At 44.4% G+C, this 13,414-nt stretch overlaps 1 protein-coding gene across 3 annotated transcripts in view; it reads left to right on the forward strand.

Annotated features, from left to right (window-relative positions):
* epha3 (eph receptor A3) overlaps window positions 1-13,414 on the forward strand; it is a 75,606-nt gene that overhangs the window by 39,060 nt on the left and 23,132 nt on the right. For all 3 annotated transcript variants that reach the window (XM_037488069.2, XM_062564798.1, XM_037488065.2), the window contains exons 4-6: window positions 2,852-3,007; window positions 5,500-5,856; window positions 9,987-10,111. In XM_037488069.2, coding sequence (XP_037343966.2) covers window positions 2,852-3,007; window positions 5,500-5,856; window positions 9,987-10,111 — 638 coding nt within the window. The remainder of the gene's footprint in view (window positions 1-2,851; window positions 3,008-5,499; window positions 5,857-9,986; window positions 10,112-13,414) is intronic.

A 13,414-nucleotide genomic window follows, 5' to 3' on the forward strand; every position in this document is an offset into this window, starting at 1 on the left:
GTGTGTGTGTGTGTGTGTAAATGTGCGGCGCTCTTTGAAAGTGAACAAAGGGATCGTGTTCCAGCTGTCATTACGTCAACAGTAGCAAGATGTTGTGTTATACCCTTCTGAGTGTTTGCAAGGATTTCAACCCGAATGCACGTTTGTGTGTGTGTGTGTGAGCGCGTGTGTGTTTGTGTCACAGAGGACTACTTACAGGGATACGGTGATACAGACCTTACATGCGGTTCCTGCTGCTGTTATTGATTTGAAAATAAATAAAAGATGATTCAGGGGAATAACCTTCACATTTTTTCTCCTTTGCAAATATTTCATTTTCTTTCTATTTGTCAAGGAGGCGACGCTCATGGGAAAACTGTGCGTCTCTGTTTGTGTTATTTACACAAACGCACGCACACAGACACACATCTTTTAATTAATCACACATACACTGAAGAGGTGTTGGATTTTATTTCCTGGGGTGCCCTAACCCCCCCCCCCCCCACCCCCCTCCACACACACACATACATACATAGAGGATGATAGTATCCACTCATGATCCTGCAGACACTGCTGGCGAATATCAGTGTAACACAACTTGCTTCTCCTCTACGTGAGTGGTTATCCTGCTACGAGGCAAATTTAATTTTCCCATCAGTCAAAGCCACGTTTTCTCCTAGCAGGGCCTTTATTATCCTTTTCCTACTGTAATAAAAGTATTTTTTAAGAGTTTGCAGGCAAGAAAATACAACACATAACTACAGTGTCATATAAAAAACCTCACACCGTAAATGCAGTTGTTACATTGCAAGTTTATATGATCCTCTGTGTGCCTAGTAAGTTTCACGGATGTGTTACGCACTAAAAACTCCTGTATATTCTTTAACTTCCAAGTGCAAATGTGTGTTGACCAGTGAGACGTTAAGTTCCTCCAGTGGTTGCAGAAGGCCATGCCCAAAGCATATAAGCTTTGTGTGCTACAGCAATGAGCCACACCATTGCACAGAGCGACAGGTTCCTTCCTCTTATATTAGGGATGTGCTTTGAATTGTGTTCAGGATAAAGACCCCCAAGTGCATATTGTCTGGCCTTTTATTCAAGTCTAAATCGTTCGGGGTGTGATTGCTCGGTCTGCAGATCGTTTTCACTGTTATCTGTTAATATGCAGTCCTGTTCTCTCCTCCTCCTCCTCCTCCTCCTCCTCGTGCATTTCTGCTGACCCATGAGTTATCTCGCTGCTTCTCTTACCTGATTGGATGTCGGTGCCTGGCTGTCAAGTTTTATTTCCTGATACGTCTACCAATCAGGGTGGTCTGTTTTGTGTTAACCAGCAAGTGATGTGGCTGCCATTCCATCAGTAGGATTATATTAGGCTGTTTAAGCTCACTTCATGTTTTATTCCTATGTCACTCACACAGACACACGCAGACCTGCGCGCATGCATCGATGCAGACTCAAAGCCACACTGTAAAGGGGAGGAAGAATAGTGTTTAAGGCGGCCTGGGACCTTGGTGTGCCAGAGTCAGTAATGACTGTGGCAGCAGTATCAGCAGGGTCGGCTTTTGCAGAAGAATGTTGTGAACCGCTGGGATCTCTCAGACCTGTTCTGCTGAGCCCACACAATCTGCTGCCGCCGTGCTATTGTTGCTAGACACTTTTTTGAATCTGGTATGTGCGTGTCTGTGTGTGTTGAGAGATAGAGCTGATAGAGAGAGAAACAGAGAAGATGCCCGAACTCCACACAGAAGGCCCGGTTAGCGCGTGGAAGGTCTTTTAAAATTGTAGTTGAAATGTCATCGATTAATGACTAACTTCTATTGTGCTCCTTCATGTTGCAGAGTGTATGTATGTGTGGGGGGTGTGTGTGTGTGTGTGTGTGTGTGGCAGCATGAGAACAAAATGAATCAATATATAGAAAATATTTGAAGTATGCAGTTCCAGTATTTTCCTTAAACTAATCCCTGAATACAACCACACCTACAGTGTTTCAGTTTTGCCTTCGACGTAACTGTGTGTAGTGCTTTTCATGCCAGGAACTCACTGTATTCATAGGCACCCGAGTGTTTACTAGTCAAACTATCGGCTATCGGCAGTAAATATCTTTACACATGAAGTGGAGGTGATGTGACAAACCTGTGAAAGAGGATGAAACAAGACAAAATAAAAAGTGCCATTGAACTAAATAAAGAGAGAAATGTGAGAAGAACACATCAGGAAAGGTTGCATTTGATCTTCCTTCCTACACAGACACATACACTTACACTTGAGATATACTCTGTAGAGGTGGCATCACACTACTTGCACAAATTGCAACAGATTTGTGGTGAGTAGGAGTTAAAAGAGATGCTGACTGCAGATTTAACACCGCAGATATTTAAATGAAACGGCCCTTTTATCCGAGGGGACAATTTGCATTATTCATGTATTTCCTCCTGAGAGAAGAGAGAAATATAGAGACATGGACAATTTCTTTTTTTATTTGAGCAAGCAGTCAATGGATTCAGCAGATTTATTTAAAATCTACATTACATGTCATTTAGCTGACGCTTTTATCCAAAGCGACTTACATTGCATTATAACCCGTGGTTTTACATTTTTGCATTGGGTGTCTTGCTCAGGGACACTTTGACATGGCACATGGAGCGGCCGGGATTCAAACCACCAACCTTGCGGCTCACAGCACACCACGCTGCTCCAATTATTACAATCTAAATCTAAAACTTGTGCATTATTTACAAATGTTTGTTTATGTCTGTGTTATTGTGCGTGCATTAAATAATCCCTAATTTCATACCTGCGGGTGCACCTGCAGCCAGAAAACCATCTTTTGTGCGTGACACTCACGCGTCTGTCTGTGTCCTTTTGTCTCCAGTGTGCAGGGCCGGTTTCTACAAATCCACTCTCGGAAATACGGAGTGTGCAAAGTGCCCGCCGCATAGTTTCTCACACCACGAGGGGTCGCTGCACTGCGGCTGTGAGAAAAACTACTTCCGTGCCGATGGGGACCCTGCGTCCATGGCCTGTACCCGTAAGTGTGCTTTTATACGGCAGCGTTGCGTTCAGTGTCCTTCTTATCCTAGGAGGGAAATGATATTGTGTATGCACGCCGTATAGACACAGAGTGAATCCGCAGCCTTTTTTTTTGGTATATTATATAAATAGAAGATTGCTTCCCTATTCAGCTGATATTTAGTTTAAAGGTCACCATAGCCGTGGTTTCCCAAACACTCTTCATCACCTTCCACTCTGACTCTTTTGAATCCCTGTGATGCAAATGGAGTGCAGATGCAGAGGCCTCCTGCGCGCTTTCCAAAAGGCATCTCCCCATTAAACTATAAGTCACTGCGTTCCCTGATGTCAGGTTAGGGATACATCTGTTACTAAATGGGATGGGAATAGAGAAGAAGAATTCTCGCACCATGCTGAGAACACTAGAAAATACAAAACAATGCCCGCAGCCACGGACAGGATCCTAATCAGAATGACAGCCACGGCGGATCCCTGCTGAGATTATCTCAACGCCATCTTGTCCAGTAGGCAAATTTCACCTCATTCGGGGTAGATTGAGCGACAGCAGGGCTGCGAATGAATAGATAAGTTGTTAGAAGATAATGATCATACCGTTAGCGGTGGGATAGAGGTTGTTTAGAATTGATTCTGGAAATTTGAAAATGTTGGCAGAAGAATTAGAACACTCAACTGACAAAGAATCGTTTCATCCGTTTGGCATCTCCTGCTTTCTCCAACACAAAATGTTGGGTAACAGCTGTCTTAACAGGTTTTATACAGTATGTCTGCTCACAATGATTCAGTTTCACCGGTTAAAGGCACGATGAGGTTGCCATTTTTTAGGCCCTTTCCTTTTTTCAAAGATCTAGTGATCTGCAGTAACCAGAGGGGGGCTGGAAAGACATCACACACACACACACATCCCCAGTTTTTACACACCGTAATTCACATCACATGTCCAGGTGTTATTTTGACCCGTGTGATTGGTTTTTGATTGACTGCACAGGTAATATCTTGTATGAAAAACTGGTCAACAGGCTTTGATTTGGTCGGAGGATATAGGTCAGCCAGAGGCTTGTGGGGGTCGGATTACTATCAAAGAACATACATGCATGAAATATTCACCCTTAATAACAGATACAGTGATGATAGTAAGCATTCACGAGCCGCTTTTTCTTAAGGGAGTTTTACAGTGTTAGCGAGACATTGTGTTTGTAGATCGTGAGGCATGATTTTGTGTGATTTACTTCACAGCTATTGGCACAGTGAATAAATTTTTTTTTTATGATAGAAACAGGATGGCGAAGTATACGCCCATGTGTAGGAGACTTTGACAATAAAAGTAATAATAATTTAATCCTGTAACACAGATTGTCCCTAGAGCGTGTCCTAATGTTGTCTTGAATTCATTTAATTGTATGCTTTCCGTGGTAAAAATCCTGTTTATGTTCTAAATCGGGACATTGACCATAATATGGTTACCAAAGAAGACTACCAGGAGTTATGGAATTGTGAAACAATGGGTCACTCCTGCAGAAGCCACAAGTCTTTATACATTTTTTGAGAAATACGTGTGTGTTATTCTCAATGCCGTTGGAAACTCTTCACACAGTTCTCTGTTGCCATGCAAATGTTTTCATTGACTGCGAGGGCGTAGCAGGGGGAACGTGTCCTTGGTGTCTCCTGCAGCTCTGGGGTTTTCAACCTTGTTACAAAAAATCAAAATGTTCCCGAAAAATGAAAAGTGAGTAACTAGCCATGCAGTTTACAGACAGAAGTGTTCTGGAGGCGACTGGCTTCCCGGTTTATGAGATAAGCAGTACCTTCACACTAAAACTAAATATATATATACAAAGTTCTATCGTCTCCCTTTATGCATCGAAAGGTGACTAGTCGAGTTTGGGAGCCGTAGAATTGTCTTGTATAGCAATTTTCTATTTTCTCTTGGTGGTTTGTCTACCTTCTGATTTATATCTTGCGCAAACACACTCAAAGACCATAATGCAGATTACCAAGACAAGGGCCTTTCATAGTTTGGGAGTGAAGTAAATTGTTTTCAAAGTCAAACCAACCTAAGCAAACATTTGATCTCCACCTCGCCTATTTCCCTTCTTCTCCTTCAACTTCTCAACAGAGTTATTTGGCACTTTTGTTTTGTTAACCATGTAATTACAAAGGGAACAGTGACGTCATAGCTTTTGATCTAGAAATCTGAAAATCTTCAGAGGGTCCTGTCTGTAGTTTGTACTTTCATACGTCCATCGGTGTTTCACAGTGTTTTTTTGTACAAGATGCTGTCATTTCTTTTGCCATTTTTTCTCGGCAAACGACTGCTGCAAAATTGAACCTCATCTTACTTCACTCCGCTTGAAGTTATTCCATTTTCCATCTTTCCTTTATTTGCCCACTTCTTCTATTACCCTTCTACTAATTTACTTACTTTTTTTCCCCCTTTGTTTCTCCCATCCCTCTATTCTCACCTCGACCCCACTTCACCTCCTTCTCTACCAGGACCCCCTTCAGCTCCTCGAAATGTGATCTCGTCCATTAACGAGACCTCCGTCATCCTGGACTGGAGCTGGCCGGAAGACGCCGGCGGGCGCAGGGACATCACCTTCACTGTCCTCTGCAAGCGCTGCCGCGGGGGCGCCGCCAACGGCAGTAACGGCGGCCTGCGTTGCGAGCCCTGCCGGAGTAACGTTCACTTCCTGCCGAGAGCCTCGGGCCTCCAAAACACCACGGTGACGGTGGGGGACCTGCTGGCCCACACTAACTACACCTTTGAGATCGAAGCTCTGAACGGCGTGTCGCCGCTGGCACCCAAGATGAGGCAGTACGCCGCAGTCACCATCACCACCAACCAAGCTGGTGAGATAGCACGACAGAGAGAGGCATGCGCGCTCACTGAATGGGTCAGACGCGCTTTTCAACCGACTATCATCGAAAACCCATCTTCACCTGATGATTCTTCCGAAAAGCGTGAACTTGCGAGATTAAATGTTGCATTGGAAGACGGCTCAATAAAACAACAACGCAATGCAGAAAAGTCTTTATAGGCGTACGGTTTAAATGCACGAATACTAGTGTATTTTAAATATAACTGAACCTGAAACATATGAACAAACACAAGTAACAGCTACTTAATTAACACATGGATAATGTCCAACATGTACCGGTACCTATTTGCTGCATCGCATTTCTCCCCTCTCCCTGTTTCTATCCAATAATACACTAGCATGTAGTTTATGTGCTCCAGACATATGCACTCCAACCCTTACAACTGGACATTTACAGGGCGGTCCCAGGCTGCTATTCACTTGTTTAACTACTGGGATTGAATGACAAAAACATCATACTTTAAAGGGACACCCCTGACGGGGAGGATGGGTGCATGAAGCTCCCATCAATCTCATATTCAAAGAACTCTATGCATGAAGTCTTCAGATGAATAAGAAAGCAAAGTAAAGCTGTGTTGTAAAAATACAAGAGTAGAATAAATCTAGCTGCAGCAGAAGGCGCCAAACCTCAGACAGCCCTGACTAGCACGGAATGTGAAACGTTCTGGCTATAGTACATGAATGTGTTATTTTTCTTTTCCCACTTCTTTCTATGTCCTCTTTCACAGTTTGCCTTCTTCCATCTTAATGTTTTTGCGTCTGCAGTTCATTTTTTAATTTCTTTTTTTTTTTTTATTGTTTTGCTCTCAATTGTTATCTCTCTCTTCATCTGGAAACAGGATCCTTCCCAACTCAACACACACACACACACACACACACACACACACACACACACACACACACACACACACACACACATCAGGCAATTCTATTCCTGTTTAAACGTCTCTCTGAGTCTCCCCCCTCTCCAAAACCTTGGGAGGTGATTTACCACTTGGAAGGTGTTTTTTGAGACGAGAGAACAGATGGGAGTATCTTTTTAAAAGTTGTCACATGGCGAGGTCAGGCGCTCCATCTCGTCCTTGATGATAGGCAGATGGCAGTAGCTGGGAGTTTAAACAGAGCGGTTGCAGTCGGGAAGCTTCGGGAGTCCTTTCTTTGTTGTGGTCTGAATGCACACGTTGTAGCTGCTTTATCCTGGGAACAGGCGAGTGGCTTTGATTTGAAGGTTACTTTAGGTGCTTTTGGCTGTATGCAGGTAGTCCGTGAAGGCAGTATAACGTCAGGTTGTCCCAGGTGTCCTCAAAAGTCAGGTATCACATAGAAGATTTCTCCATTTGCTAATAGAATCTCAGTGGTGAGGGTACGGCATTCACTTTTAACACACTGTAAGGGTAGATACGTGTGTAAACACCCCGAGAAGAAACCCGTTGGTGCAATAAATATGCTAATATCGAAGGTTGTATTTACACACAATATGTATGTAGAGTTCCAGTTTGACAGTATAAAAAGTGACATGGTGTAGACATGACCTCTTTAAAGTGACAGGGCAGAGGTGACTGGTGAATTAATTGTGTGTATTTGTGTCAAATCAGGAGTCAAATCATACATTGTTGTAAAGGGGAAAGGACAATAGGGATTAAAAGCCCCACATTTGAAGTAAAGAAAAAGAACAACCTTTGGAGTTGTTTATTAGTTACCATTAGTCAGGGGGATCTGCATTTATATTGGATTTGACTAGAGGGCTGCGTGTGATCTGAATATTAAAAAACACCTTTCATGTTTGAGCGATCATCAGAGGAGATCAATCCTCGCCTTTCCATATTACAGATCTGGCCCATGCACACGCACGCACTGTCATTACACCACACAGCCGCACCGTCCTCTCCCTCTGCGCCCGCAGCTGCACACCTTCCATCAGCCTTGAGAGTTTACAAGGATTAGACATGTCAGTGCTCTAGCCCCACTCGTCTACAGTTCACTTTCTCTCACATAAACACACACACACACACACACACACACACACACACACACACACACACACACACACACACACACACACACACACATGTACAGATACCCAAGCTGTTAAAAGCTGGATTAAGTGTTTCCCTGGGAAGGGGAAGCATGTCCTTGCTGTGCTGCCAAGGTGCTGTCAGATGGCTCTTCCCACCGCCCCCCTCCCCCCGCCCCCCCCTTTGCCCTCCACTCATTGTCATAACTATGCAAGCAACAGAGTTGCTGCAAACCCACATTGGAGTGTGGTCTAATGTCAACAGTCTGAGCTGCGGCTGATTTGGAAAGAGCGTGTCAAAGATTTTAAAGCTCTATATCTATAGATATATATATATATATATATAGACAAGATGGCCTGTTTGTTGTCTCCACTACCAAATAAAACAAAGTGCTCGCCTCACAGCTTTGACTTTATACAACACTTTGTCATTGAGACATGAAGTCACATGACCAACAACCCTCAACGTCTCTGCACCAGCAGTTAATGTCTTGTTCATACTTTGAATGGAAATGGAAAAACTATTTGGAATGGAGAAAAACGTGGATAGTACTATACAGCTCCTATTACTATCTGATCTTTTGACAATATATAGTCATTCTTATATATAGTATATATAATATATAGTCAAAAAGTTGTGATTTGGTGATTCGGTTGAATGTTTCAAAGACTAGTAGCAACTGAGAAGTATGGAAAACAAAGACTACAATTTGTCACCATATAAAAATGTGATTGGGGACCCTGTTAAATGACCTCTGGGTCCTGGGGCCTCGCTGCACTGAAAACCCATCAGCATCACCGCAGAGACCAGAAGTCAGCAACGCTTTAAACTTCTTCTCTTTTTTTTAACATTTCATTTTATTGAATGCACTAATGTTTCTGCTACGTTGAATAGTTCAACCAGTGTCGTGCAGAACAAATAGATGTTTCGGACAGCTGTGGCGTGTTTAAAGGCCTCCATGAAGGCCTGGTGCGCCGGTCACACCACAGACAGAAACCCAAAGTGACATCGGAATAATTGCTTGGCAATCGACGTGCAGATAGGGAGAGGGAGTGAGACAGGAAATCAAGGAGTAGGAAAAGAAGGAGGAACTTGAAGCTGCCTCCGAGCGGGGCCCAGACGCGGTAAATCATTACCGCCATAAACCACGCAGCCCATAAAAAGCACTGCGTCACCCCGCTATCAGAAGCAGAGGGAGAGGAGGGGAGAGAAGGAGCAGGGGGCATAGAAACAGATTCTCCCCATCTGGATTCATTACAGGAGGAAAAATAACTTCCCGCCGAAAATGCACGCTGTTGCGCACGGGCACACTGCGCCGCGCGCACACACACACACACACACACACGCACGCACACACACACGCTGCTGTAAAACCACAATCAAGAAATGCTCAAACATTTCAAAGACAAACATGTTTTTTTCCCGTGGTCTAATAAAATTAAAAGTCGACGCCTCGGATCCCCGGCTGGCCCCCGGAGCCGCCCGGCAATTGGAGAGCAGTAAAAAAAAAAAAGGGAAATGAGGAAGGAGAGCGAGAAAAAAACGAGGGAGGGGTGCACGGCTTGATAGAGAGAGGGATGTGCTAAATGACTTGGGACCATGTGAACTCCCGGAGGCCAGATTGGTGAGGGAGAAAGAGAAGACACAGCAGTGGGACAAAGGGGGAAGGGACGCGTCATCATCACACCTTTCAAAGAATATGCAGAGCAGAGAGACGCTACATGACAAGCCATTTTGTCACTGTGTTTGAGTCATGAGCAGGAACTGAATGGTTGGGGGTTTGATATACTTACCTGATGCTTACCTGGATGTGGAAACCAACACTTGTGTTAGTATCATATTTCTAGTCTTCGTACATGTGTGTGTGTGTGTATATACATATATTTGCATAAGACCGTGTTTGAATCAGCGTACATTGTCTCTTTCCACTCATCCAACCCCGGGCCAAAGCAGCAAACTGAATTAGGCTAAACGGAACCATATAATTGCCAGGATGTAACACCGGGGGGACTGAACTTCCACTGAACCTCAAGGAAGTCACTCTCTTCCGCTTAAACTGACATGTCTGCCTCCGTCTCCCACACAGCTCCCTCCCCGGTAACAGTGATCAGAAAGGAAAAGACGTCTCGGAACAGTGTCTCCCTGTCTTGGCAGCAGCCAGAAAGACCCAACGGCATCATCCTCGACTACGAGATCAAATACTACGAAAAGGTTGGTGCAGAACGCATTCATACCACTGTGATGTCTGTGATAGCTGTAAATTAAAAGATGTGGGCGACATGTGATGAAATGTTATGTGTACATTTGTAGCTGTGTAACCCACGGATACCGACTTTACTTGTTACTATGGTTCTTTGCTCAATGAGTGCACACGTTGCAACGTTTCTGCACGCTCGTGCACTTTTCGCGCCCGAGGATAAACGAGGATAAAGCATTGCTTTTTTTAAAAGTATGGCAGTGGGCGGGGTGTTATCAGCCTTGAGGAGTAACAAAATGCATGAAACAGCTACACTTAACAAGGACCAGTAGCAGAATCCCGCTTAGATTTACACTTCTACTTGTAGTGAACGAGAGGACCGCTTTAAATTTCAAATGACAAACTTTCTACGTTTATTCTTAGGATACTCATCCGTCTATATCCACCCCCTCTTATTCTTATCTCTCCCTCTATTTCTCATCATTAAATGCTGTAAATGTGTTCCTCTGCGAGGGAGATTAGCGCAGAGCGAATTCCGCTGGCGTTCAGCACCAACGCCGAGGCTCACATTTTGATGGTGAAACTCGCCGCGGACGCAAGTTTCGACCGCTGCTTCGGTGCACATGTGCATGCGTGTGTGTCCCCCCCCCCCCCCCCCGGGCGCGCTCGAGTGCCAAACAGTGGCCCCTAATCTCTTGATTAGTAGGCAGACAGAAGCTGTTTCCTCTCTAAACTCTGTTCCCCCCGTTCAGCCATCCCTACCTAAGAAGTTCAAACTGAAAAGAGAGAGAGAGAGAGAGAGAGAGAGAGAGAGAGAGAGAGGGGGAAAAGTTAATGACTGACGCCGGGTAAGAGCTCAACCGCGACAGCTGTAGCTTTTCAATCGCACACATTACAAATGCATGTTCCTGATAGCAAAGGGCATGGAGAGATGTTTACTGGGTGACGGAGCTTTGGATTGACAAACCTCCCCTATGCGCCGATCATTCCTGTTAATCACATGGTCTCCGACGAAGTGCCCCGCGACACTCGGGGACGGACGCAAACACGCACAAGTTCCCACGGAGGATTCTCTGCAGCAGCCATACATGCCCGGGGGGGGGGGGGGTGAGGTGGCGGGGTTCAAACCCCAGACAAAAGGCTTTTCCATGCAGAAGAGTAAACCGGGACAACCATGGGAGACCTTTACGTGTGGCAGGCAGAGGGACGCCGAGGGGCCTCTAGAGCACCGGGGGGATCAAGGCCCGAAGGAGGATAAGAGTCGGAGCCCAAATAAACCACACTAAGGCCTCACCATCACTCATTTAGGAGACAGAAAGAGGCTTTTAGGGAACACATACAGGACACACGCAGATATAATTGCACGCTCACATAAACAGGATGTTGAAAGAGGGGTTTAAAAACAGCTCGAGTTGAGAATAAAAGAGAGCTTTCAGCGAGAAGAAGAGGTTCAGATCTGCGGCATCAGCCAGACGTTCCGCTTTTCTATGTTTGTGGTATCAACCGGCTTTATTGACTTAGGTTTAAAACAGTGTACATTATCGTGTAATCCAAAAGCCATTCACTGATGACACCAACATCTCTGCGTGAAAAGGGAACTTTTCCCCCCCAAAACGCCCCCCCGGCATCATTAAAACGTGAAGAATGCTTCTTTATATTAGACGCATTACTTGGACCAATCCATTTCTAATGGCTGACCATAAAAGTAATTACAATTACGTTTTATTCATAGGGTTTAAAAATAGAAAAACGTTTTAGAAGGCTTTTAAAAGTCGGCTTTTAGTCTTCTGTGTGGGAACTCAAAAACACGGATTACATTCTGACTACTGAAGGAACATTTAGTATTAGTATTATTATTGCAGTAATAGTAGTAAATAACCACTTTAATGTAAAGGGTTTCTGAAGTGGTTTATACATTTGCATTCAGTTATTTTAAAGGAACCCCACCTAACATCTGTCTTGGCCCGCGCTGCAGGTTTTCGCCAACGCACGCCACTTTCTGTCACAGTCGGGAAACCTGACCGTGTGAAACCTCCCGTTTTCTCGGGGGCGCTCGGCGACGTTTTTTCTGGGAGTTTCCGACCCGAAAGCTTTCCTAAAGAACAGAGGTGTTTCCTCTTTGGAAAACCCGGGCTGGCCGTGCCATCTTCCTGACGTCTCAACCAAGCCAATGAAGGCATTTTCAAGTGCACTTTGTGAAAATAGGATTTGTCGGAATACGGCTTGCTGATTGTTTTTGCGTGTTTTATCAGTGCAATCTGCAAAGCGGAGCGCTTCAGATCCACTTCAATTTGGCCTGTTTATGTCTTCTTAGAGGGAAAGGAATGCTCAATCAAACACTGTATTTAAAAGACTTCTGCAGCACATCTCCTGTTCTGGGGTCTGTATAAGTTTGCAACAACGTGTGTGTGTGTGTGTGTGTGTGTGTGTGCGTGGGTGTGTGTGTGTGTGTGTGTGTTTGTGTGTTAAACAAGCTATAATTTGCCACAGCTTTGTTTAGATTGACAAAGTAAAACGCAGCACAGAGGCCATATTGAGTTTTAGCAGTGTTCTGGTGACGCATACCAACACACACACACACACACACACACGATTCAATGTTCAATCGCACAACTTGTTGGTCTGCAGTACGAATAAAGAGGTGTTTGTCTTGACTTTCTTCCTCTGTCTCTTTGTATGTCTCTCTCTCTCTCTCTCTCTCTCTCTCTCTCTCTCACACACACACACACATGAAGGTGCTTGTGCCTCACCTGTGTGGGATTTTTTGGAGATCAAAAGCTGTCTAGAACGCGTAACGGTAACACGAGTTTCCCCTGTGCAGGTCTGATGTATCAGTTACCTCCTTACATATAGAGAGGTTTTAAAAAGCTTTGTGCCCAATAAAACTCTGATGCACTCCATTAATGGACCTTTCTTGTGTGTGTGTGTGTGTGTGTGTGTGTGTGAATGTCGACTTGTGTTTATGCTATTTCCTGTACCAATGAATGCCTCTTCACAACTGGGTCTCTGAAATCAAGATTACACTATGCCCGAACACGATTGGGCCTTGGATGATTTTAATGAGCTTGGCTACGTTGCAAAACATTGTAACTCATTTTTTAGGATTGTTGAGGTCATCTCTTAATAGGTTGTCTTTGAGATTTAAGATGAGCCTGGTCCTACTTTTCCCCCATTTAGCCGTTTTTTTTCATAGCATCTATTTGGTTTGGTAATCTTGTAATTGCAAGCCTCCTTTTTCCGCATGGATTGGCTCAGCATTTTTTTTGGCTTCACTGGCACACACAGAAACGCAAACATTTAGTGTGAAATGTTTTATT

The sequence above is a fragment of the Pungitius pungitius genome, chromosome 10 (genome assembly GCF_949316345.1).
Source record: "Pungitius pungitius chromosome 10, fPunPun2.1, whole genome shotgun sequence".
In the NCBI taxonomy this organism is placed as follows: Eukaryota; Metazoa; Chordata; class Actinopteri; order Perciformes; family Gasterosteidae; genus Pungitius; species Pungitius pungitius.